General features: G+C 42.9%; 1 protein-coding gene across 1 annotated transcript in view; it reads right to left on the bottom strand.

Moving 5' to 3' along the window:
• The window catches only part of CLTC (clathrin heavy chain), a 305,075-nt gene that overhangs the window by 132,760 nt on the left and 145,398 nt on the right, over positions 1-26,917 (bottom strand). Inside the window, exons 5-11 of the mRNA XM_075589655.1 lie at positions 25,308-25,421; positions 24,833-25,006; positions 19,864-20,061; positions 18,843-19,043; positions 18,306-18,458; positions 6,329-6,451; positions 107-244 (exon numbers count right to left, since the gene is read on the bottom strand). Of these exons, the coding sequence (XP_075445770.1) occupies positions 107-244; positions 6,329-6,451; positions 18,306-18,458; positions 18,843-19,043; positions 19,864-20,061; positions 24,833-25,006; positions 25,308-25,421 (1,101 nt within the window). The remainder of the gene's footprint in view (positions 1-106; positions 245-6,328; positions 6,452-18,305; positions 18,459-18,842; positions 19,044-19,863; positions 20,062-24,832; positions 25,007-25,307; positions 25,422-26,917) is intronic.

Raw genomic sequence — 26,917 nt, 5'->3', positions numbered from 1 at the left:
TATTTATGTACGTACATTCGGGGGCATTTTATTAAAGAATGCAAAGCTGCTTAATATTAACAGTTTATTCAACCTTTGTGTTTCTCCTAGAAAGATATCTGAATACCTGAGGTGCATGCATTAGGTTCATCTCAAGCAGACGTGTTTGCAAAGGACCCTCTGTTGGACGGTTGTTCTTCAGAGCATCCAATAAGAAAGCAGTGCACTGCTGAATCAGGTTATATTCCATGAACACATCCACAATCTATAAAGCATAATTTTATCATTAATAGTCTACACCTGTAAAATTCCATAGTATTAAATATTCCTTAATTTAAAGAGATGCACTCTATTTAAACAAAATACTTTAATATCAAAGGTTTTGTATATGTAATTTTATCTACAACCCTGGCATGCACTACACAAATAGCTGGGGCCCCCCCCCAAAAAAATGCAATTAAAGCAGTATTCCACTCTGGTCACATGTTTACTCTCTTCTTCAAAATTGATCCCGTTCATTAAATCGCAATACCCAGAGTTCCAGGTATAATACAGGTTGCTGAAGTATTTACCTTTTTGTTTTACCATGTGTTCAAATGTGTGGCCATTGTGTCTGCCAGACAGAGGCGGACACTGGTAATAATAGAGTTTTAAAAGTTAAATTACACAGTTCCCAGGGAGTCCACTGAAGTCGGGTAGCAAAATTTGGATACATAATTTTTTTTATATAGAGATAGAGATATATATATATATATAGATATATATGAGAGAGAGATGTCTATAGATACCCCTTGACAAAGTCATTTTAGATGAAACGCATAGGGCTACAGTAGTCTTGTCCCTTGTATTTTATTCACTTGCTGGACTATAGGTCATATTCAAGGCAATTGGAACTTTGCAACCGCTATTAGCTGATTTCACCCACAGAGAAGCTTCTGTTTACTCAGAAGTGAAAGCGGAGCATCATCACGCAGACATCGCGAGATTTCCAGCCGAGGAGATCCACATGTACTGACGTCGGAAACAGATTGGACTTTCATTGCATCTTAATTCTATTGTTATTGTTTAGTAACTTAAGCATTGTGGCTAGTGGTTTGCGCTTTTTGTTTTTTTCCTTACCCTTTTTCCTTACCTCTATATTTCCTTTACATTGTGGCAGCATCACAGGTTACTGTTTGTTAGTTATATTTGCGCACCTTTCATATCTATATATCTATATATCTATAGAGAGCGAGAGAGAGAGCGAGAGAGAGAGCGAGAGAGAAATCTGCAGCACTCACGAGTTAAAAAAAATATATTTTTAATCAATAGAGCTTGAGAAAAGACCTATTTTTTTCAGGGCAGGTTGTGGGAGGCCAGCCCCTCCTAGGTATATAATCTCCCAGCAAGGTCCCTGTATTTCACTATTCACTTTAGTTGCAGACTTGCGAGAATCTTCACTGGTATATACCAGTTTTTAACTGCACTATGTTATAACAGCATATGCTTGGATATATTAACCCCTTCTGGGTTTATTTCACATAACATTAGTATGCATTTAGTGTAGGGACTTGCTAAAGAGACTTACCTTGACGTGTAAGCAGGCTTGGCATTATTTGATCAAAGGATGTAAATCAAAAGTCTCCTTTATCATATAGATTTTTACACCATATTTATATATGTAACCCTTTTAGGGTACCCCCCAGTGATATTTGGGGTTCTCTCCTTTCTGGTTACTCTGTCATGGGGTTGTGCTGTAACCTGCTGGTAACAGGAGGTCTGAGGGCTCTGCGGTGGTGTGGGGAGAGCCAGGACAGGGAACAGGAGGGACAGATTACCTTGATGTCTTCCTTTGGTGCAGTGCCTCCAGTCAGCGAGGATCCCCTTTAGATCTTCAGGGGATAGACCCCCACTGACACGCCTTCATCCAGAGACAGTAACTCACACACAGCATGTCTTTCTGTATTTATTCCGCAGTCAGCTCCAGAGAATAGCACTTCTCACATACAGTACTCATCATCTCCTGCTTCTTTCTCTCTTTGCAGTCAGAGCCCTGACTCGGGCCACAATCCCCCCCCCCCCCTCCCTAGTGGGGGGGGGGAGCTTCTCTCTCTCAATTGTGCTGACAAAACTTCTTTTTTTCACTCCTAACTCTCAACTGACTAACTACCAACTAACAGGTCTGACAGAGGAAAGGCCCAGGAAAAGAAGTAACTGCCGGGAATCTATGTTACAATCCCCCCCTGGTGAAACTCCAATGTCCCCACTTGGACTACAGTAGGTATAACACTACCTTACTGTGCAACAACCTGTAAATCTGACAGACATGAAATGCAACAACATTTGTACATTTCATCATATATCTTACATAACGAACTACTGCATATATATGGCATACATTGCATGAAAATGCCACCCTCAGTAGTAGTGCACAGGATCAGGCTTTAACACCATTCTGCCCTGACTGTCAGGCACGCTTATAGAATAACAGCGTTTGTGTCCAGAAGCAGACACACATTCTACCCTGTTCATATAAATACTTCGCCCCACTTTCCATTCTCTGAGCAACCTCTCTATTTCTGCTTGTCCTGCAGCTTTGCGCTGACCCTCCTCCCCTTGTGGTGATACCCTTATCATTGGTGTGACAGACATGACAGGCAAAACAACACCATTACTCATGGGGGCATCAGGCATTACTGGTGACAAGGCCTGAGGGGTCATAGTGTTAACGCTATGGCTGACAGCATCAGGAAGTACAAGAACAGGGCAGGGCGGACCGGGCACATTATTGTCCTGTGAGCGGAAGACTAAAGAGACCTCCCGAAGCGGAGCCATAATAATGTCCACAGTCCCGGCAAGGCTCTGTAAGCCAGAGCCTCTAGCAACACTCACTTCAGCCGCAATGGCGGCTGCAGCATCATGGGAGCTCTGTCCTTCTTTGCTCCCCCAGCATGGCAGGGAAAAGGAGTCCACAGACTCAGCACTCACCGGGAGGTAGCAGCAAATGTTACACCCATCCGGCCGGACGGCTTTGCGGCCCTCCCTTCTCCCGGTGATGGAGCAGCAACAAGTGCACTGGGGCTGGCATCCCGAGTAGTGTCGGCCAGCACTCCCAGAAGAACTTCTCCCAGCAGCCCCAACGCATCGTAGTGGCGTTCCGCTTCTCTCAAATACGCGACTGCCCGTGATTCACGCATCTCTTGGCGGCGCAATTCTTTCAGCTCTGCCGCCCTCTGTACGGGATTCCAGGGCGGATCAACAAAGGGGATCTCCTGAGCCTCGGTCGCGATGACCTCAAAAAACAGCAACTCCACAGCCGACTCGGGATCGTGAGAGGCCCCGACCGGTACCTCAGAGGTTGTAGCACCCTCGCTGGCAGCGTGGATCTCCCGGGAGGCACCAGCAATGATTACTGGAACCTGCAGCATACTCTGATATGGTGGAGGTAATGGCAGGGACCTCAGTGATGTCATCAGCCTCCGACTCACAGATTTCTCCTGCACAGTACTGCGCAGTAGGACGCACCTCGCAGTGTGAAGGTGGTGCATCTCCACGGGGCTCAGACGGTTGGCTACTCGGTAAGTGGCACACTGAACACAGTTCTGGGGCCGGGTGTTATCGCCAGGGGTTTGGAAAGCACTCACCCAGACTCCTGTGTAGATGCCGACAGACCTGAGCACACTGGCCCAAAGTTCATACTAGGTCACATTCTCTCACAGTGGAGCAATTAAGGCAGCTTGGCATACACAACCACCAGTGTTTGAAGTGGAAGTGTATCTGGCTCCTCACATCCTGTTGCTCCTGCAGGGCACACCCAGCTCCTCCCCCTGGTGGATAGTATAGTCCAATCCGGAGCAAGCAAGGGGGAGGGATTTCAGCAGTTTGCGCTGTTTCTGCAAACTGTAGATCAGCAAAAGCTTGCAAGTTGATGCAACTTTTGCAAAAGAGCACATGGCTTCCCTGGTAGGAGCGGGAACCGCCATTTTGAGGTAGATAAGAGTCCATGTGGTCCCCAGTTCTCTGGAACCGCCATTTTAAAAGCACAAAGTCCAGCACCATGCGGTCTCCTTCAGAGCAAAACCACCATCTTGTGAGGACTTGTGAGCACAGGTGTGACCCTTTTTCTTCTGTAAGGGGCCACACAAATAGAGCACATTTCTCTCTGTCTCTGAGTACCACGCACCCTGGTATAGCTTCAGGGAACGCCTCACGAATCTCCACTGCAATAGTCCTTTTATTGCTGGGTGCACAGGAGTCTCTGATCCCACCTCAGAGTCCCTGTTCCCTTGCTTCTGAACTTCGTTGGGGAAATACAGAAGGGTACCCACTCCTCCCTGGTGTAGCCTCAGGTAGTTGCCCCAACTGCAGTGCCAGATAATGGGCAGCCAGCTCCCTTGTGTCACCTCAGGAACCAGTCCCCAGTCCTCTTTCTTCTGATAGGCCGGGTACCCACTCCTCCCTGATGAAGCCTCAGGTAGTCGCCCCAAATCCTATTTAACGGAGTGTATGTGGGTATCCGCACTCCCTGGCACATAGCCTCCAGGGGGTCGCCCCAACATAGGAAAGTCCTTTTTAGGGTAACCCCCTCTCTGGGGAAGCTTCTGGAGAGATTCCCTCACTGGAGCCTGTCTGCTGTTGTAAATCAAAGTCCAACACTGCAGCATGGTCCACTGTCTCTGGAAACCTGTCCCGTTGGTAAAACCTGTTCTGTCCTGGGGAGCAGTTCATCTCAGCAGCGCCTCCAAATGTAACCCTTTTAGGGCACGCCCCCCAAGTGATATTTGGGGTTCTCTCCTTTCTGGTTACTCTCTCATGGGGTTGTGCTGAAACCTGCTGGTAACAGGAGGGCTGAGGGCTCCGCAGTGGTGTGGGGAGAGCCAGGACAGGGAACATCAAAATTACCTTGATGTCTTCCTTTGGTGCAGTGCCTCCAGCCAGCGAGGATCCCTTTTAGATCTTCAGGCGATAGACCCCCACTGACACGCCTTCATCCAGAGACAGTAACTCACACACAGCATGTCTTTCTGTATTTATTCAGCAGTCAGCTCCAGGACAGAGAATAGCACTTCCCACATACAGTACTCATCATCATCTCTGCAACAATTATATATATATATATGCAAATATAACTGTATGCTCATCTGCATGTCTAAGGCAGGTCTGCAACCCCGCCTTTCCCCATTATCACCCAGCATACAGCACTTCCACTGCAGCAAGGGATTCTGGGAGATGACATGCAAATGAGCACACAGTGTCACTTTTTGCCTCAATAACCATTTTTAACATGGTTCCCTATAGGCTTAAGCTTGCTGCATGGTCACAGCTTTGAGCACAGCCAGGGTTAAGGTGCATACCCAGAAAACCACCCACAGACAGCCGTTTCGACCTTGATGGGTCTCATCAGTGTGGGGTTGATTTTACTGGGAATGCAAGAGAGGCTATGGGATATGGGATATATATATATAGGCAGCAGCAGGCCCTTCAAAGGCTAGGTGTAAGTAGGTGCTTGTTCGATAAGATGAGTAGTGAACATTGTGTCCCGCCAGGAGACAAGAACAGCACTCAAGGTATAATGCAAAAATAATGTATTAAACACAAAGAACAGGCACAAAAAGTCCTAAGCTTGCACAAATAAAAGCATTTCGTTAGCAACAGAACGGTATCATCTATTTATTTTTTGATTATTGAAGCTCGGCTAAGAGAGAGAGAGACACACAGAGAGATAGAGACAGAGAGTGCGTGTGTGTTATATATTAAAAAAAAATTCTTCCAATTTTTTTTGTTTTGACAAAATAAATATGGTACCATAGTAAAAGTGACCTTGGAGAGAGTCATTGTTAAATATGTATAAGACGTGTTATACAGGCATACCCCGCATTAACGTACGCTATGGGACCGCAGCATGTATGTAAAGCGAACATGTACTTAAAGTGAAGCACTACCTTTTTCCCACTTATCGATGCATGTTCTGTACTGCAATCGTCCTATACGTGCATAACTGATGTAAATAACGCATTTATAACAGGCTCTATAGTCTCCCCGCTTGCGCACAGCTTCGGTACAGGTAGGGAGTTCAACTTTGCTGTTCAGAACGTGCTGACAGGCGCATGCGCGAGCTGCCGTTTGACTATTGGGCGATATGTACTTACTCGCGAGTGTACTTAAAGTGAGTGTCCTTATGCGGGGTATGCCTGTACATTGTATAAGAATGTTTTTCACATATTAATTGCTGTTGTGGTTGTTTACAAGTCTTCATTTGCGTCCTTTTATTTTATGATTTTTACAAATATGTAAATATAAGACTACAGAATGCGTGCTATGGAAAAAATATATATATATATATATATATATGAGACATCTGGTGTTTTACCTGGGTGACATCTGCAAGAGGCTCCTCATCCTGGACCAACATTTGAGCAAACTGCTGACCTTGGTCTGGATTGATTCTCATGACATTTCTCAGCAGGAAAATCCAGTCAGGGGTATAACCGACCTGCAGTAAAGCGGCAACATACAGTTTTTTTTAAATAATTTGTTTTATTTTCATTTTATATTTTCAAGATGGGGATGGTTACAACTGATAACATTATATCTGCAGATCTATACTATTAGAGTGGTCAATATACATAATGATGCCTAGTTTTGCAAATTTATGCATAAATTTATATGTATTTTAATTGCGAATATAAAATAATGTAATTTTTAATAAGGAATATATAAACATGTAATATATATTATATGAATTTTAAACATGTAGGTTTTTATAATAGGAGTTCCTCCATATATCAATTCCTTTTTTTTTTTTGCAATTCTCTTCAGTCTTTTTTTATTATATGCACTTTAACAATGTTAGATATGACTAAATGAGATTTTGTACGTGCATAACTTTTTTGTGTTCATCTTTTAATGTGTATTTCTAGGTTTCATACTTAAAATATGGTCCATGTATATGTAATTTGCCTTCTGATATTTCACGCCGTGACGTCACGCAATTTGGGAAAAATTTAAGAAAGACTATTCACTGAAGGATCATACACCCTGACGAAGTTCGAATAGAGCAAAACACGTACTGTAGGGCATTGGAGAATCACAAATGCTGTGAGATGGTGCTGAAATCTGCACACGGGGAGAATCAGCCGTAACACGTTTCCCTTGGATCCTTTACCAGGGGTGAGCAAACTTTTTATGCCGAGCCCCCCTTTTCATCCATGAAATTTCTCAGGCCCCCCCTGCCTGATGTAATCAATATCACATGAAAAAAAAAAACCCTTTATTAAACGGTATACAATGTAAATACAAATATGTCTAAATACGTATTTCAACAGCTCGCGCTTGCAAAATTAGGCTGCGTCCATGCTGCTGCTGAGAGCGGTGACATCAACAACTCTCCAAGCATGAGCACAGGGTGTCCTGCATAATTTTGCAAGCACAAGCGGGGGGGCATGGATCGGGGCTGCTGAGCATGCTTCAAAGTTAATTTTGTTTGTCTCCCCAAGCGCCAAGCTTGGGAGAGCGTACGCACAAACACAATCACAATCACCACAGACACAACACACACACAATCACAACACACACACAATCACAACACAAACACACACACCACTAACTCATATAACACACACCACACACAATCACAACCAACATACACACACACCACACAATCACAACACACACACACAATCACAACACACACCACACACTCAATTACACCCAACACAGACACAACACACACTCATATAACAACACACTCTCTTCCCCCCTTCCCCGCCCCCAGGTGAAAGTACTACTACTGTACTGCATGCTCCGGTCCTCCATGCTGCTGAACACTGGAGCGAGTAAACAGACAAGAAGAGAAGGTGGGCTTGTGTCTGTGTGCAGGGAAGTCCCCGCCTCCGCTGCAAGCACAGGGAAGCAGCAGCACGGAGCTTGAGCTGCTTGGTCGCCCGTTCACTGCTCTGCCCGCCCCCAGGTTTTGCCGCACAGCCTGTGCCCCCTAAATAATTTGGCGCCCCCCCAGTTTGCGCACCGCTGCTTTAAACGACGGCACTTCCAGAAGTATTGTTATCACTCTTGTATGGAGGAAGGAGAGGGGTTGGTGCATCTCCAGTTCATGGACTCAGAGAAGTAATTTATTTTCCTTGTTGGTATCTTTTAATGGCAGGGTTGCACTATATTCCCTTTTTTTTTGCGCTCTGTGTCCTGTGCTTGAGATCTATACGATCAACAATAAGACTATGAATGTTTTAATATTGCAAAATAACAAAACAAAAACACAAAAGTGCAACAAGGAAGGAACCGTACTGCCCATTGTGTGCTTTAAGCACCAATACTACATTTACCCGTTTTTCTTCTTTTAATATGTAAAGCTTGTGGAAATGTATAATTCTACATTCTTACCTAATCTGGCAATCGTTTGGTACTCCTATTCTAAATATAAGATGAGAGGAACCCCTGCTTCAGATTAGTAATGATGCAGTGGAAGGATGATGTGCTAATTCGGAAACCACACACTGTATACAGCATTGTTTTCAATACGGTGTTTAATTACGCTTACGGAATTCTCAGTGCGTTATTTAATTGTTATTTTAAAGCCATATATTTTATTGTTTGTTCCAATTAAACCTATTTTTTAATCAATACACCGATCATCCACTCAGGCAACAGAGTGCTATAAATCGGGTTACTTTCTCTCTCTAGTTGTTATTGCTCCTGTTCTAAATTTGTAAAAATCCTGATTGCAGCACAAAGTCAGCATTTCTTTAGGCACAGTCTGTGAAATGCTGTAGCTGATATTTAACATTATATTACTAAGCGCAACACATTATTGTTAAATAGATCGTCTGCTGTTTGGAACACAGCAACAGATCTGTTTGTGATACTTTGTTGCCAAAGAGCAGAGCTAAAAAGGCTGAGAGAGACGATTTCAAGAGAGGAAGTGAATATTACTTTCTATATGGTTGCTGTAGCAACCAAAGCACGATCAGTACATAAAAAAAAAAAAAAAAAGCTGTATGAGTTAAATAAAGGTAATAGAACAAACTGATTTATTATTTTTAAAAAAATAATAGGATTTTTCAAGTTTTCCTGTCAGGAAAATGACTGTCAGCAGTAATAAAGAAGGATCGTTCGGTACCAACAAGATTTATTTATTTATAAAATATTTTACCAGAAAGTAATACATTGAGAGTTGCCTCTCATTTTCAAGTATGTCCTGGGCACAGAGTTAAGACAAATAATACATGGTTAAATATATAGTTGCATAAATGAACAGGGTATACATTATATACAAGACATTGCATGCACAGTTAAAGAAAATATATTATGGGCGCATGCAACAGTTACAGACCAGATTAAAATGTGAGACAGCCTTAGATTTAAAAGAACTTAAACTGGTGGTGGATGTGAGAGTCTCTGGTAGGTTGTTCCAGTTTTCGGGTGCACGGTAAGAGAAGGAGGAGCGGCCGGATACTTTGTTGAGCCTTGGGACCATGAACAGTCTTTTGGAGTCTGATCTCAGGTGATAAGTGCTGCATGTGGTAGGGGTGAGGAGCTTGTTCAGATAGCTGGGTAGCTTGCCCATAAAGAATTTAAAGGCAAGACAGGAAAGGTGAACTTTGCGCCTAGACTCTAGTGATGAGCAATCTAGTTCTTTGAGCATTTCGCAGTGATGTGTGTTATAGTTGCATTGGAGAACAAAACGACAAATTGAATTGTAGAGGGTGTCAAGTTTGCTAAGGTGGGTTTGAGGTGCCGTGCCATATACTATGTCTGCATAGTCAATAATTGGCATTAGCATCTGCTGTGCGATACGCTTTCTGACCAGGAGACTTAGGGAGGATTTGTTCCTGTAAAGTACTCCTAGTTTGGCATAGGTCTTGGTTTTCCGGGTATCAATGTGCATCCCGAATGTTAAGTGGGAGTCAAACCATATGCCCAGGTATTTAAAACTAGTGACAGGGGTTAGGGTGGTGTTAGCGTTGGTTCTAATCTGGAGCTGGAAGCTTTAGAAATTTAGTATTTTCCCCAAATACCATTGTTGCAGTCTTGTCAGTGTTTAAAAACAGTTTGTTTTGGGAAATCCAATTTTCGAGTCTCAGAAAGTCAGACTGAAGTACAGTATGTGTTGAAAGTCGGAGAGGCTATGGCTGTGTGCATATAGGATTGTGTCATCTGCATACATGTGTATTGAGGCTTCCTTACAAGCTGTGGGAAGATCATTAATGAACACAGAGACGAGTAGGGGCCCCAGAACAGAGCCTTGCGGGACCCCACAGGTGATATCCAGGTGGTTGGAGTTAGAGCCTGAGATGGACACATGTTGGGATCTACCTGATAGGTAGGACTGAAACCAGTTTAAAGCATGCTTCCCTATTCCAGAGCTCTGGAGTTTGTTAAGCAGGATAGCATGATCAACAGTATCAAAAGCCTTTGCCAAATCTAGGAATGCTGCACCAGTGAGTTGACCCCGTTCCATTCCACACTGGATTTCATTGCAAACTTTTAGCAGGGTAGTTACGGTGGAGTGTTTGGGACGAAAGCCAGATTGGAATTGGCTAGGGAAATTTGTCTTAGTATAGTAATCGCTTAATTGGGAGTGGACACATTTTTCCATGACTTTGGATAGAATTGGGAGAAGTGAGATTGGCCTGTAGTTTGAGAAAGTGTTTTTGTCCCCACTTTTGGCAGTTTTCTAGGTCTTAGGGATATGGCCTGCGGACAGGATAGAGTTGACAATGGAAGCAATTGGTTTGGCAATGGCTGGGGCACCAAGTCGTAGAAACCTAGATTGTTGTAAGTCAGGTCCACATTGGCTGCTTAGTTTTAATTTGAGGAGCGCTTGTGTAATCTTCTCTTCGGATACTGGGCCAAATTGAAAATTGTGGGCAGTGTTGGAGGGGGAGGGGCTATGTGGGTACTCCCAGGATGAGATTCAGGTTTGTGGTTTGGGCTGCATTTCGCTAATAAATTAGTGGCACACCCCACAAAGTAATCATTGAATGCATTTGCAATGCAAGATAGTGTGTTAATGTGAAGCATAAACACAGACATAACAGACATAACGAGGATATCACTAAACCCACAACAATGTCACTAGGCCTCAGGCAGTATTCCTCCATACATAAGGATGGAATTGTATAATCCTGCAGCCAATGATGACCCTGGGAATAAGCTTAAAGCAACAGCGTTACATTTCTCTCTCAGAAAGGACTGACAGTATCAACTAAGCATTTATGTACCAAGACAGTCAAGGATAAATATATGGCACTATGGCTCTCATCGGCAGCATGCAGGAATTTCATGTTGAAACTGACAATTGGTCTTCTTGGAGCGAACGGCTCGACCAATATTTAGTTGCAAATGCTGTAAGTGATGACAAAAAGGTTGCTGTATTTCTCACAGCAGCTGGTGCTAAAACCTACAATACTTTAAGAGACTTGTTGTTTCCAGTTAAACCAGCATCCAAGCCCTTAAACGTACCAATTGAAAAACTGAACAATTACTACCAACCTAAACTGGTGGAGATAGCGGAGAGATTTTGGTTTTTATCATAGACGCCAAGAACAAGGCGAGGATATTAAATCCTAAATTGTCACTCTAAGGAAGTTGGCCAGCACCTGCTCTGTGATTACCTGCCAAAAGCCCTCTGCGACATGTTTGTCATTGGCATCACAAGTCAGCCTATACATCTAAGTTCCATCTGAGAGTCATCATGCGGTAACAGATTCATCTAAGATTTTTCATGAATTGAAAGATCCATACCGTAACAAGACTTAACATTGTAACTACACTTATCTGAGATCTGACTCCGAAAGACTGTTCATAGTCCCAAGGTTCAACAAAAGTACCCGGCCGCTCCTCCTCCTCTTACTGTGCACCCCACAACTGGAACAATCTACCGGAGACTCTCACAGCCGCCACCAGTCTAAGTTCTTTCAAAACTAAAGCCACCTCTCATTTTAATCTGGTCTGTAATTGTTACATAAGCCTATAACATTATCTCTTACGGTGCATGCAATGTCTTGAATATAATGTATAACACTGCACACTTAATGTAACTATGTATTTGTAACCATGTATCCGTCATCATAACTCTGTGCCAGGACATACTTGAAAACGAGAGGTAACTCTTAATGTATTACTTCCTGCATAGTCGACAATCCACATTGTCACGACCCGCACTGGGACAACAGACCCCTGGCGGGTGTTACTGATGTGGAGGAACTACTTATGACGCCAGAGCCTGCAGATTCAAGGACATGCAGTGTCATAATTGCAGCAAAACCGGACATTTACGGCGTGTTTGCCGTGCACCACATACACGCCGCCAGGAAAAGAAGGCGGGGGCAGACAAACGTAAAAGTGGACCTCCGAGATTCATTGTCCAGCTCAGACGGAGACGAGCGCTTGGAACGCCTCTCCATATACCACCTCGGACCTCAACACACGCGCATGAAAGAACAGGAGAAACCCGAAGGGTAAACGCTGTGCATGGATCTGGATACTGGGGCTGCGATGTCTGTGATCACTCTAGACCACTGGCGCAAGTTACAACAACAAAGCAGTCGAAGCCCACTAAAATCAGACTACAGACTTACTCCATGCAACTTTTAAAGCCGCTCGGCTGAATGACAGTACATGTCACGTATAAAGGGAAAATAAAAAACCGTCCAACATCGGGGAGGGCCACCCCTATTTGGACGGGACTGGACGGGCCCTTGAAATGCTAGCCATTCAAGTCAACTCCTGTCACGCTCTAGAACAAAACATAGACCAGCACGAGCCATAGATGAAACACCTATGACATAAGTATAGAACAGTTTTTGATAGCAACTTGGGCGATTCCGTTCAATTGAATTTAAGAGAAGGGGCGACCCCAAAATGTTTCAAGGCATGGTCACTTCCATTCGACTGGAAGCCTGGAGTGGAAACAGAGCTAAAGCATTTGGAAGAGAAAGGCTTTGTCCATAGTAGGACGCGCTAGCTTCCATGCTCCTACTCCTCCCCTGCATTGCGCTTGCAAAAAAAAAACTTGTTTGTATTGCAAAGCATCGCTTTCCCTGTAGCGCATGTGCACACGCTAGCGAGCACACTACTAAATTTCCTAGTGTTTGTTTTGGCGCGATCTACGTTGTTGGCGCCGTAGCCTGCACTATAGGCGCAGCCTCAGGGATCATCTCCAAGGTAAAACATAGCGCATGGGCATCGCCAATACTGCCAGTAAAGAAAGGCGAGGTGTGCATATGTGGAGATTTCCGAATGGCACTGAACAACCAAGTGATCGTGGACCAGTATCCCCTTACAAGAAACGAAGACATTTTTGCTTCCCTAGCAGGGGGAAAACTATTTTCGAAAATCGATCTCAAGCAGGCATACCTTCAAATGGAGGTTCACCCTGATGCTAGGAAATATCTCAGTATCAACACACACAAAGGACTATTTCAATTTAAACAAATGGTTTTGGGGCGTGCCCCAGCAATTTTGCAGCATAAAATGGAGGAAATATTAGGTGGCATACCTTATACACAGTGTATGCTCGATGATGGGAGCACTGACGAGGATCATCGCCACAATGTCGAGCTGGTCCTACTACGCTTAATGGACTATGGGCTAAAAGCAAATCAGCACGTTTTTGTGGCCAAATTAGAGTTTTGCGTACGTGGTGGATGAAGAAGGGCTCCACAAAATGGAAGACAAGGTGGATGCATTAGTGAAGGCTCCCACACCCAGGATGTCTCAACTCCGTTCCTTCTTGGAATGACCAAACTATTATAATAGATTATTGCCTAATATAGCGTGTCAAGAGGCTTTCGAAACCTCAAAACACATGATTCTGACGTCCCGGGTATTGGTCCAGTATGACCTACACACCGTAACTCTTAGCATGTGACGGTTCACCATATGGTCTCAGGGCAGAACTTTCTCATCTGATGGACAATGGCACAGAGAAACCAATTGCTTTTGCGTCTCGTTCCCTATCCGTGCTGAACTCAACTATTCTCAGATTGATAGAGGCCCTAGCTATAGTGTGGGCTATAAAAAAAATTCATTTGGAATGGTGACACGGACACTCTACACTCTTTTTGAATATCTAGAAGTAAATACTTATAACTTGAAATTTTCACATGTTTATCATGACACAAAGATTGACTACCTTGATATACATTTATATATAGACATTGACTTAAACATACAGACCAATGTCTATAGAAAAGCCAACTCACGGAACTCCCTGCTCAGGTCTAACAGTGCTCATCCCAGACCCTTATCCGGGGTATTCCCAAAGGACAATACCTAAGACTCAGGAGGATTTGTTCAACGGAACAATCCTTCCTCACCCATGCCAAAGAACTTAAACAAAGGTTTTTGAATCGAGGTTATGGAGAGAAGGATCTGGAGCTTGCATTTAAAAATGCATTAAAAACCAGTAGAGAAGAACTCTTAGTTAAAAATAGAAAAAACAAGAAGAGGAATAAAGGAGGGACCTTTGTCCAGAAAGATGCATCAACCCAGTTACCACTCTTCATAACAACGTATTCAAAACAGGCAGAACAGATTAGGTTTATCCTACAAAAACATTGGGCCATCTTAAAGTTGGACAAAGATCTTGAGTTCTACTGTATGTAAAATCTAACCCAAGAATGGTCTTCAAAAAAGCTAAAACCATTGGGAATCATGTGTCCCCTAGCCTATTTTGTTCTGCTGAGAGGAATGTCAACAAAACATTAAAGGGATTTCACAAATGTGGGAATTACAGTTCATGTAAGTATGCTACACCACTAAAATCTATAAGGAATGTTCATACAAATCAAATCTATCGTATTAAATCATTCTTGACGTGCAATCCTAACTTTGTGGTGTACTTACTTAGATGTCCTTGTGGGAGTAGTTACATAGGTCGTACCATTAGACCACTAAAAGTCCGAATAAATGAACACATTAGAAGTATCAAAAAACGTGATGATAGATTTCCGGTCGCACGCCACTTTAACAACTGCCCCTTAGGAACATTGGCATCTTTTTCCTATAGTGCTATAGAACACATCTATGCCCACGCTAGGGGAGGCGACAGAGAAGCTTTACTCAATCGTAGGGAGATGTTCTGGATTTATGCCCTTGGGACAATGGCACCCAGGGGCATGAACCAGGACTGGGAACTCAAACATTTTTTAAATTAAACTAACCACTCTCTACGTTATATTATTGAATTATGTGCCTTTACAAATTGGAGGCTGAAATACAATATATGAAGCACTTTATATGTATATTTATCTCCCAACATGTATGTTCCATATTGCTGCACTGACTTCTTTATATTTTATTAATCCCCCCCCTGCCACTGCCCCCCCCCCCATCTATTTAGTTATAATGAGTACCAAGGATATACCAAGATATATTTATTATTTTTGTTACCTATACAGATTTTGGAGATTGGTACAGAGACAGAATAACATATTGTATAATCTATTTAAAACTTATGATTATATAATTTATCATTCATGTTTTTCTGCTTTTTTTGTTATTCTGACGCTTTGTATTTGCCACACATGACTCAAGGGTTAATTTCATGTATTTCATTAAGCTCATGCTTATTGTGACTGACTGCGATTTTGCTTAGATCATTTATACAGATGCAGTGTCCTGTATCCCATACTGTCCGCATCCATATGATGAACTATTTGCGTATCAAATTATATATGTTAGATGTTTGCTTATTGTACTTTTAAATATTGTTTGTCTTTTTATGTTTTTCCTTCACTTCCCGCAGTTTAACGGGAAACCTCAGCCGCACCAGACGCACCTTCTGAATCGAGCGCTCTGATTGGGAGCCTGATTCAACCAATAGAACTGCATGCTGAGTTTCGCGCCAAAATCGCGCGGCGTCACTGGGAATTGTAGGCGGGGAATCCCCTTCATAACTGCGGGTCTATGAGACGCGATTGTACTCTTTGATAAAGGGCGTCCCAGCCTGAAACGCGTCAGAGTGTGTTTTGTCTCCCCCCTATACCATGTTCTAATAAATCTACGCTTTTAACCCTTTATTGATGGTGCTGGTCCCCTTCTTCAGCTGTGCTCCGCTGCAATCGGATTTCGTAATATTAATGGTGAGTTACCATGAAGAGAACAGTTTTACACGTGGCGGCAACTGGTGTGGTCAATAACAGAGACAGCAAGTGGACATATTGAGATGCAAGGGTGCATCCAGACACTGTGGTAATAACGGTTCAGACAGTGAAGACATAGCATTCAGGACTGCAGCGGTAGTGCCTAGAGGAATTACCGTAATGAGAACGATTAACCAAGTGAAGTCAACGGATCGAGTCAGTATCGGAGACAGAAAGTGAACTATTGAGATGCAGCGGTGTAACCAGACACTGTGGTGGTAACGATTGAATTAGGGAGCATGGAGCAGTTAGAACTGCAGCAGCAAATGCTCAGGTGTGCAGGCGTGTGTCCCCGAAGGTCATTTTGCTGTAGTGTACTCTCAAGGGATGTGCACTTTGTCCTTACAGGTGCATGTTAAATAGGAGGTAAGGGGGCGGGGTACAGGTGTAAACTGTTGCAATCCCAGACGGAAAGTAGGAGGCATTGCACTGAAAACCAAGTTTTTGACACCTGGTAGGGGTAGTGGGCTGTTGCCTAGGATGCATTTAATGGTAAATAACTCTATACAATAAAAATGAAATCGACCCCAGATGGTGACTGTGGTGTGGAGGGTGGCATGGTGAAAGAGGTATCAAATGGTCCTGATGTCATGGCATCTGGACTGGAATATTTAAAAGTATGAAGAGTATAAAAAAAACCTTTGTTAAGTCCCGTCGGGTTTAAAGTTTTGAGATCATAAATCCATCTGCAGTCACGTTGTCATAACGCCCGGTCCCAGTCGCCACTCCGAGTGCCATGGTTGAGGTGATCAATACCAAAAGAATTTGAGTCCTTTGGTGACTCAATTGTGGGCCCCCTTAACATGCCTGGCCATGGGAGTTTCAAGATGGTTTCTAATGGATCCTATGTGTTCCAACACGGGTCTATGGAGCTGGCGGCGGGTCTTTCCCACTTACTTTTTGCCACAGCCACAGGATGTCATGTAAATCACCCCTGTGGTTTGGCAATTAAGGAAGTGGCAGATGTGATATTCTTGAATTGTTCCATTTATGGAATCTTTTAGCTGGCAGCATGAATGGGCAAGCTTTACATGTTCCACATTTGAAGGAGCCTAATGTTTTTTTGGGGAGCCAGGTCGTATAGTGAATGTATACTACATTGTCTTTGATGTTCCGGGCTCTGAGGCCAACGAGAGTGGGCTTTGATTTAAGTACCGGTCTCAGGTCTTCATCAGCAAGCAGAAGATGCCAGTATTTATGTAGGATCATGCTTATCAGATGTTATTTGTCATTATAGTTACCCACAAATCGTATTAGTTTAGCTTGATCATTATCCCGTCTGTCAGGACTACTTGGAGGGAAGCAGATTTTACCAGCAGCAAACAAAAGTATTCTTTACAGTATGGGCTGTAAAAATGTAGAATTTATTACTGATTGAGATTGTAGTGGCAGGCAATAGATATCTTCAGGAAAAGGTTAGACCGCTTTTAAGAAAGGAAAGGTACTGTATACAGGGATATGACAAATAAGTTAAACTAAGGCTGTCTCACATTTTAATCTGGTCTGTAACTGTTACATAAGACTATAATATACATCTTCTCTAACTGTGCATGCAATGTCTTGTACATAATGTATACCCTATTCATTTATGTAATTGTATTTGTAACCATGTATAATTTGTTATATTAACTATGTCCAGCACATACTTGAAAACGAGAGGTAACTCTCAATGTATTACTTCCTGGTAAAACATTTTATAAATAAATAAATAAAAAACATAGGAAGGAATTTGATCCAGGGAGAAACTCGATGGCCGGAAGAATTATTTTTTTCTCCCTCATGAGACAGAGATGCAGCCTTTTGGTTGTAAGCGCATCCTTGGACGCTTCGTGGGCAGTCCGTTGGGGAATTTGTGCCCCCCGCAGCATGCTGACACCCACTATGACTTTTTGTGCATGCGAGGGGGGGTTGCCGTGGGGGAGCCGCGATAGACCCACGACCTAACAGAGGTCTGCATCTGTAACTGGCAAATGTTCTCACTGGGTTTTTTTTTTTGCCTTTCTCTAGACCAATAAAAGTACAAATACAACATTAGACTCTCAGTTAAATTTAACATAGGTTGAACTCTATTAATATGGGTCTTTTTTCCCCATCATGTACTATGGACGTATCGATTCTGTTCAAAGAAGCTTAAAATATTGATTCTATTTGTAATTAATTAGAAATATTTTGAGACATACTAACCTTTTTAGCATAAAGTACAATCTTCTGAACTTGTCCTGTTTCTGCAAAGCACTGAATGACCTTGTTTGGAACATTAGCCCTCAGATAAACACTAAGGGCCAGTGTAGGGTCTACAGACTTCACAAGATCTCCCAATTCTTCTGAACATTCCAGCTATACACATAGTAAAAAAACAAAAACACATTTCTGGACATAATGGGAAAACTGCTACACGAAATATGTGTTTATTTAAAAAAATATTCATTTTCAATTTATTAGATAAGGCAAGAAAGAGGGATATTCATCAATGAATGAATCTAAAAACACGCCACTGGTTAACTGATAGGGATACTAAAATCATGAAACATATCCTCATAATCCTAGTAATCATTAGGTTAAAAAAAAACATTGGTTTAACAGATGAGATCTCTTGCCTGCTTAACTGTAGATATACTGAGATTAAAGCATTCTTATACAGTTTCTTGCCATATATTTTCTCATCAACTTTCTGAATGGACAATTGGGCGAGTGACAATTTTCTTTCAGAGAAACTTTTACCTTATCCTCCTTCAGCCACTTCTCCAAAAGCTGTTTTCGACCTTGCTGAAGTACAGGCCTACACAGCTCCAGAGATTCATACTTATTCAGCTGACCCTGGTCCAGGAGAATGCCAAAGTACTGCAGTAGAGGAGAGGTCTGGCCTGGTTGGGCAGGGACACTCTGAAACCGACGAATAGTATCTGGAGTACGCAGGATTCCCTGGAATACACAACAAATACGTCAAATTACCTCAAAGAGTTAGTAGTGCAGCAAAACAAAAAAGCAGCGTACAAACAGATTCTCAAAACGCTTTTTCTTCTAATTGTGACATGCCGCCTACATGCATACTAGTGTCATGCTGAGCAAACTTTACATTTTCTTTTTATCTTATGCTTCTTAAACCTCCCCCCTCCAAAAAAACCCCAACAAAAACATGTTTTTCCCTTGAGTAGGAGAACGGAGAGTGAATATCAAGTCATAAGTCTGTCCAACTCCGCTGACACTCCAGTGAGTTAAGCCAAGAAAAGTACAGGTTAAACTGGAATTACTAGGAATAAGATATGCTCATTTGCATGGCAATGCCCAGAAACTCCAAATGCAGTTGAAGCATTGTATGCTAAGAGATGGGGAAAGACAGGGTTGCAAAGCTGTCTGAGAAATGCAAATGCACTCACAAGTATCATTTTTAGTTGCTGTAAGAAGATTAAAAAAAAGGGGGGAGAAGACGAGAGAATAGATGGAAATGTTGAAAATAAGGTGAAAGGGGTATGTGCTCGGGGTATGTGCTCAACATAATATGTAAAGAATATTCTTGCAGAAATTTGAATTATGAAGGTATACATTCAGATTCACGACGACCCTTGCGCCAGTGCCACCACACGCGCACCAGTGTTTTCTCACGTGAGTGAGTGTTACCACCTTTTTTATCATTGCAATACATTTTTCTTATACAAGCTGTGCTTGTCTGGTTTTTTTTCATACATTCAGACCAATTATTTCTCCTCATCAAAAATTATCAAGATCAAATCATATTTCATACCTTTGGTGCATTTGCAGCCACCTTTGCAGCTTCTGAATAATTTCCCTGTGTGAAGAGAGTATTGAATTTTCGAGCAAACAGTTCCTCAGCTCCAGCAAGATTGTTGCGAACAGCCATACGTAAAGCTAGGTCAGGGTTCTGTAGGACATTGGTAATGTATGGTATTATGTTCTCCTCTTCTACACATACAGAAAGTACCTGAAATCAAAGTGAAAACACACTTGCTTTATGTAGCATAGTTAAAACAGATTACAGGTTAATTTTGTTGGCGAAGGTTATAAACACGTTCAAGTTGTCATGATGCTGGCAAACAGACTTGTCAAGACAAGATAACCACCGTATGTATTTAAGGAATTAACCAACAAACGATTTTCGGTTTACCTCCACAAGCAAATAGATCATACTAAAATATACTACACATGCAAAATACCAAATAGCCCACAGGAGGAGGAGGGGGGAGGGGAGATTGTCACAGCTTTAGGGACCTTCCAGTTGCCAGTAAAATGTACTTTAATTCTTTTAGTTTCTTGAAAAAAAAAAATACAAATATGGCCACCGGGTATGTATGTCTTTATATAGCACCCTTAATGTACATACTATAGCGCTTCACAGTAGTAATATACGAGACAATCATATAAATAACAAATAATAAAAATAACAGATCATGGGAATAAGTGCTTCAGACATAAAAGTAACATTTCGGAAGAGGAGTCCCTGCTCCGAAGAGCTTAGAATCTAATTGGTAGGTAGAAAGAACGTACAGAGACAGGAGGAGGGCGTGCTGGTAAGTGCGTCTGCAGGGGGCCTAGCTTTATGTATCATGTATGCATGCAAATATCGCCATTCAGGGATACTCCATTTTTAGGAGAGATAGGTCAAAGAGAGGAGGAGGGGTGTTATTTTATATTGCAGACACCTTACAATTTACACTGTTAAATTGCCCACCAAGTCCACCCTCTTTTGAAACTCTAGTTGGCAAAATCTGCCTCCCCTTTTCTAAGCCCATCTTGCTTGCTGGCATCTACCGCCCCCCTAAAGCCCCTCTACAATCCTTGACTGATATCACCCAATTTCTTGCCTCCATTTCCTCTCTGAATGAGAAGAGTGAGCTGCTAGTTCTAGGGGATTTCAACTTCAATTGGCTTGACCCTAAAAACCACAAAATCCAGATACAACTCAAGTCACTTAACCTATCGCAACTCATTTCCCAACCCACACGAATAAACCTGAAGTCGCATAACCATTCCTTGCTAGACTGGATTCTCTCCTCAAACCCCAGCAGAATCCAATCCTCTGGCATCCTTCCTGATATTTTCAGTGACCATGCAATAGTGTACTGTGTAAGGAAAATTAAACCGCCCCATTCAAGCCCTAAAGTTCTCCTCACTAGAACATTTAAAAACTTTAACCCACAACAGTTTCTGGATGACCTTACCAACTGCCCATGGCACAGAATCGATTTAATTCCCGACCCTGATTCTGCGCTCGACTATTTCCAATCCGAGTTCTTAAAACTCTGCGATACCCATGCTCCACTACGCAAAATAAGGGTACGGGGGGCCCACCTTCCATGGGTTACACCTGACCTTATAGCACTCTACCAGTTCAGGGATGCCTTGTGGAAAAGCTACAAAGTAACTGGCACTACCAAGGATCTCAATCACTACAGATGCCTGCGGAACGTGTGCACAAGGCAAACAAGGTATGCAAAAGCACAATATTACTCTGACAATCTCCACCAAAATACATCAAACCAAGCTAACTTCTGGAAGGTTATCAACAATATATTCCAGCCTCCTAACCATCAACAACCAAGTAATATCACTAAGGGGGATATTACTCTGACAAACCCCACTGACATTGCAAATGCATTCAATGATTACTTTGTGGGGTGTGCCACTAACTTATTAGCGAAACGCAGCACAAACCCCAAACATGAATCTCATCCTGGGAGTATCCCTACAGTCCCACCCCCTCCCAACACTGCCCACAATTTTCAATTTAGCCCAGTATCTGAAGAGGAGATTACACAAGCGCTCCTCAAACTAAAACTAAGCAGCCAATGTGGACCCGACTTACTACAATCTAGGTTCCTACGACTTGGTGCCCCAGCCATTGCCAAACCAATTGCGTCCATAGTCAACTCTATCCTGTCTGCAGGCCATATCCCTAAGACCTGGAAAACTGCCAGAGTTGTCCCAATCTTCAAAAGTGGGGACAAAAACACTGTCTCAAACTACAGGCCAATCTCACTTCTCCCAATTCTATCCAAAGTTATGGAAAAATGTGTCCACTCCCAATTAAGCGATTTCTACACCAGGACAAATTTCCCTAGCCAATTCCAGTCTGGGTTTCGTCCCAAACACTCCACCGTAACTACCCTGCTAAAAGTTTGCAATGAAATCCAGTGTGGAATGGAACGGGGACAACTCACTGGTGCAGTATTCCTAGATTTTGCAAAGGCTTTTGACACAGTTGATCATGTTATCCTGCTTAACAAACTCCAGAGCTCTGGAATAGGGAAACATGCTTTAAACTGGTTTCAGTCCTACCTATCAGGAAGATCCCAACATGTGTCCATCTCAGGCTCTAACTCCAACCCCCTGGATATCACCTGTGGTGTACCGCAAGGCTCTGTTCTGGGGCCCCTACTCTTCTCAGTGTTCATTAATGATCTTCCCACAGCTTGTAAGGAAGCCTCAATACACATGTATGCAGATGACACAATCCTGTATGCACACAGCCATAGCCTCTCTGACCTTCAACACATACTTCAGTCTGACTTTTTGAGACTCGAAAACTGGATTTCCCAAAACAAACTGTTTTTAAACACTGACAAGACTGTAACAATGGTATTTGGGACCAAGACTAAATTTGTAAAGCTTCCAGTGACTGAGCTCCTGATTAGAACCAACGCTACCACCACCCTAACACCTGTCACTAGTTTTAAATACCTGGGCTTATGGTTTGACTCCCACTTAACATTCGGGATGCACATTGATACCCTGACAACCAAGACCTATGCCAAACTAGGGGTACTTTACAGGAACAAATCCTCCCTAAGTCTCCTGGTCAGAAAGCGTATTGCACAGCAGATGCTAATGCCAATTATTGACTATGGAGACATAGTATATGGCTCGGCTCCTCAAACCCACCTTAGCAAACTTGACACCCTCTACAATTCAATTTGTCGTTTTGTTCTCCAATGCAACTACAACACACATCACTGCGAAATGCTCAAAGAACTAGATTGGTCATCACTAGAGTCTAGGCGCAAAGTTCACCTTTCCTGTCTCACCCTCAAATACTTTCTGGGCAAGCTACCCAGCTACCTGAACAAGCTCCTCACCCCTACCACATGCAGTACCTATCACCTGAGATCAGACTCCAAAAGACTATTCATGGTCCCAAGACTCAACAAAGTATCCGGACGTTCCTCCTTCTCCTTCCGTGCACCCCAAAACTGGAACAACCTACCAGAGACTCTCATATCCACCACCAGCTTAAGTTCTTTCAAATCTAAGGCTGTCTCACACTTTAATCTGGTCTGTAACTGTTTCATACGCTCATAATATATATTTTCTTTAACTGTGCATGCAATGTCTTGTATATAATGTATACCTTGTTCATTTATGTAACTGTATTTGTAACCATGTATTATTTTGTTTTACTCTGTGCCCAGGACATACTTGAAAACGAGAGGTAACTCTCAATGTATTACTTCCTGGTAAAATATTTTATAAATAAATAAATAAATAAATAAATATTAGCCTCTGTGCTACTCATATGATTCTTTAAGCAAGTGTGTCAAAGGTGCGTCTTAAAGGTGGATAGATAAGGTGCTAGTCGGGTATTAAGGGGAAGGGCATTCCAGAGGTGTGGGGCAGTCCGTGAGAAAGGTTTAAGGCGAGTGAGGGCTTTAGATAAAAAGTGGGTAGAGAGAAGGCATCCATGAACAGAACGCAAGAGTCGGGATGGTGCATAGCGAGAAATTAGGGCTGAGATGTAAGGGGGGGGGGGGGAGATGGCAGAAGAGTGTAAAGCTTTAAAAAAGTGAGGAGAATTGAGTTCGAGATGCGGGATTTGATAGGAAGCTTGGAGAGTGATTTCAGCAGGGGAGACGCTAAGACAGATTTAAGAAAAAATAGAGTGATTCTGGCAGCAGCGTTTAGGCTAGATTCTAGGGGAGACAGTTGAGGCAGGAAGGCCGGACAGCAGGAGGTTACAATAACCGAGACAGGGTAAATAATGAGCTCCCGAGTCAAGAGTTTTAGCAGTCGAGCAGAGGAAAGGGCGTATCTTTGTATGACATTGCAGCTTTCTATGGGCGATCCAAGCGGCCATATTTGTATTTTTTTTATTTTTTTTTACAATTACAGACCCAGTGCCTCTGGTGACTTCTCAAACAAGTATTCTGGTCTAGGAGATTAAGGGGTTCATTTAGCAGCTACCAGGAGGTTCCTGTAAACTGACAGAGGGGTTGAACTCCAGCACCCCCCTCCCTTCTCTAGATCAAGCATACATTTGCTTCAAAAATTTGAACTAGGCTGAACACCCACATTATTTTTCAGCACCACCTGAAAATAATACAATAGCCATAAATACCAACGCGCCAAACGTAAATTGGTGGAATTTCAATCGGAAAACTTTTTTAAGAGATTATAAGGTAGGGAATGCTAGCATTGTAGGCAGCTCTGCAGTCGGTATGGCATTTGTATAAAGCGGAGCAAAGGCCAATTAATATACAACAGTTATTTAAGGAGTGGCTCTGAAAAATAAATAAATGAGAGTTTGAAGCAGGGGAGCCTGGTTCAAATCCCAGTGTCAGGTCCTTGTGACCCAACCATGGGCAAGCCACTATCTCCCTGCAGCTCAGATTTTAAACTCTATGGGGTAGGAATTATGTACAGCGAAAACAACTATTTAATATTGGAAGATAATCCAGCCCAATCTTATTTAACAGCCTTACCTGACCCTTTCTGTTCACTCCAATAATTCCAGCTGTGGCTTCATGTGGGGCAGTGACGAAGATGGTCTCCCCACTGATTCTGTTCATATAGATGCAAGTGCCAGTTTCTAGGTCGTACAGGTGGATGTAACCATACTTTGTAATGAGGAAAACCACATCATGCTTCCCACTAATCTATAAAAATAAATAAAACAAAACTTCAATACTATACAATAAAATATTATATAGAGTATAATATCAGAGGTATAAGTTGGAAAAAAAAGTGTACAACAGTAAGTTATCATCAATTAAAGAATACAATAATGCATGCTAAAAGGTCAAGACAGCTACAGTAATTAGCACCAAACATTAAACAATGTATAGACTTGCTTTATGCAAGATACATTTCTATCTTTCTCTCACTCTCATTGCCTTGCACAGTACTGTGTACAGTATTTATATGCAAACTGTTACCCATAATGCATGTGCATCATACCTGCATCGCCACTGGAAAGTCATTCTGGGCCTCTGGAGGAAAAAAGACATCAACTGCTTTCTTTGGAAATGGTTGGTTCCCTGGGGGTGGTGTTCCAACTTCTATAATGTGTAGCTAAAAAAACAAAAATGTTTAAGAAAAGAATACCATGCCTCTGATCGGTCCTAGTAAAAGAACAATGGGCAATCAGATCGTAAAATTATAATTGTATTAACAACTGGTAAACAGATCAAATGTACCTAAAACTGGTTGTCACGGGAGACCAGATTATTGTACACCTTTTACCAGGATCATCAATTGAGCAAAACAAGGTAAAGAAATAAATTGTAGTTTATTTGCACAAATTCGCTTACACACAATGGAACACAAAATACAGACAAAAAGACAATTTACTGGAGGTCTGGGGTCGAAAACTAGACTTTCCTAGGTGCAGGGAAGTCTAACCTGACCATTTCTAACCGGTCCCGGAGATCCACTACATATGATGCACAGAAGCATCAGTAGCAGTGGTCTCCCCTTTCCATCCCTCACGGAATAGGTCAAGCGGTCCCCGGAGCCTGCGGCCATATAGAAAGGCTGAGAAGCAAGTGGACTCTTGCAGTACCTCTAGGTATGCAAACAGCAAGTGCTGCAGATAGATGAGTCTCCCAGTCTTTCCCTTCAGCCTCTATAAATGCCTGAAGCATCTGCTTCAGGTTACCATTGAACCGCTCACATAATCCGTTTGTCTGGGGGTGGTAAGGGGTTGTGCGCTGGTGCTTCACCCCGCACGAATCCCAGAGAGAGTGCAGCAATTCAAACATGAATTGCGATCCATGATCAGTTAGAATCTCACTAGAAAATCCTACCCTAGAGAAAATCACTAACAATGCCTTAGCCACTGCACTCGCCTCAATGGTGGCAAGCGCTACAGTCTCAGCGTACAGGGTGGCAAAATTCACCACCGTGAGTATGTAACGCTTGCGGGTCCAGCTAGGGATCTTCAGAGGTCCCACTATGTCCATAGCTACTCTGAAAGGGTTCCCCAATTACTGGTAGTGGGTTCAGGAGAGCCTTAACCCGCCTGGTCTATTCCCTGGTAGGCATCATAGGACCGGCAAAAGTCTGCCACTGACCTGGATACCCCCGGCCAGTAAAAACGCTGCAAGAACCGGGCTCTGGTGCGAGTGACCCCGATTCCCCGCAGGGGAATGGAGTGGGCTACCTGCAATAACTGCTGCCTATACTCCCTGGATACCACTAGCTGTCTTCTATCTATCCATACCCGGTCTGGAGCATTAGAAGCTTGCTCCATATACAAGAGCTCCCAGTGCCAAAGATACCGTTCTGACTCACTCTCAGAGGCAGACTCGGACGCACAGAGTCTCATGCCGTCTAAATTGGGATCGGACCACACCACAGCCCTAAATTGTGCCCCCAGTTCTGGCCACTCTCCCTCAGTCACTAGGTCGAGTGATGGGGAAACAGGTAAGTTTTAAGAAGGGTCAGTACATTGTCATGACTCTGTCTGGCTTACCTGGCTGGTCTCCGCAGAGACCACTGGAGTTGTTGGTCCCAAATGCAGGGGGGCAATGAGATCCTCAGTGGGCAGGGGTACCAAAGGCTCCCCT

Source organism: Ascaphus truei, chromosome 3 (genome assembly GCF_040206685.1).
Source record: "Ascaphus truei isolate aAscTru1 chromosome 3, aAscTru1.hap1, whole genome shotgun sequence".
In the NCBI taxonomy this organism is placed as follows: Eukaryota; Metazoa; Chordata; class Amphibia; order Anura; family Ascaphidae; genus Ascaphus; species Ascaphus truei.
This window is presented reverse-complemented; position numbering and strand designations above follow the sequence as displayed.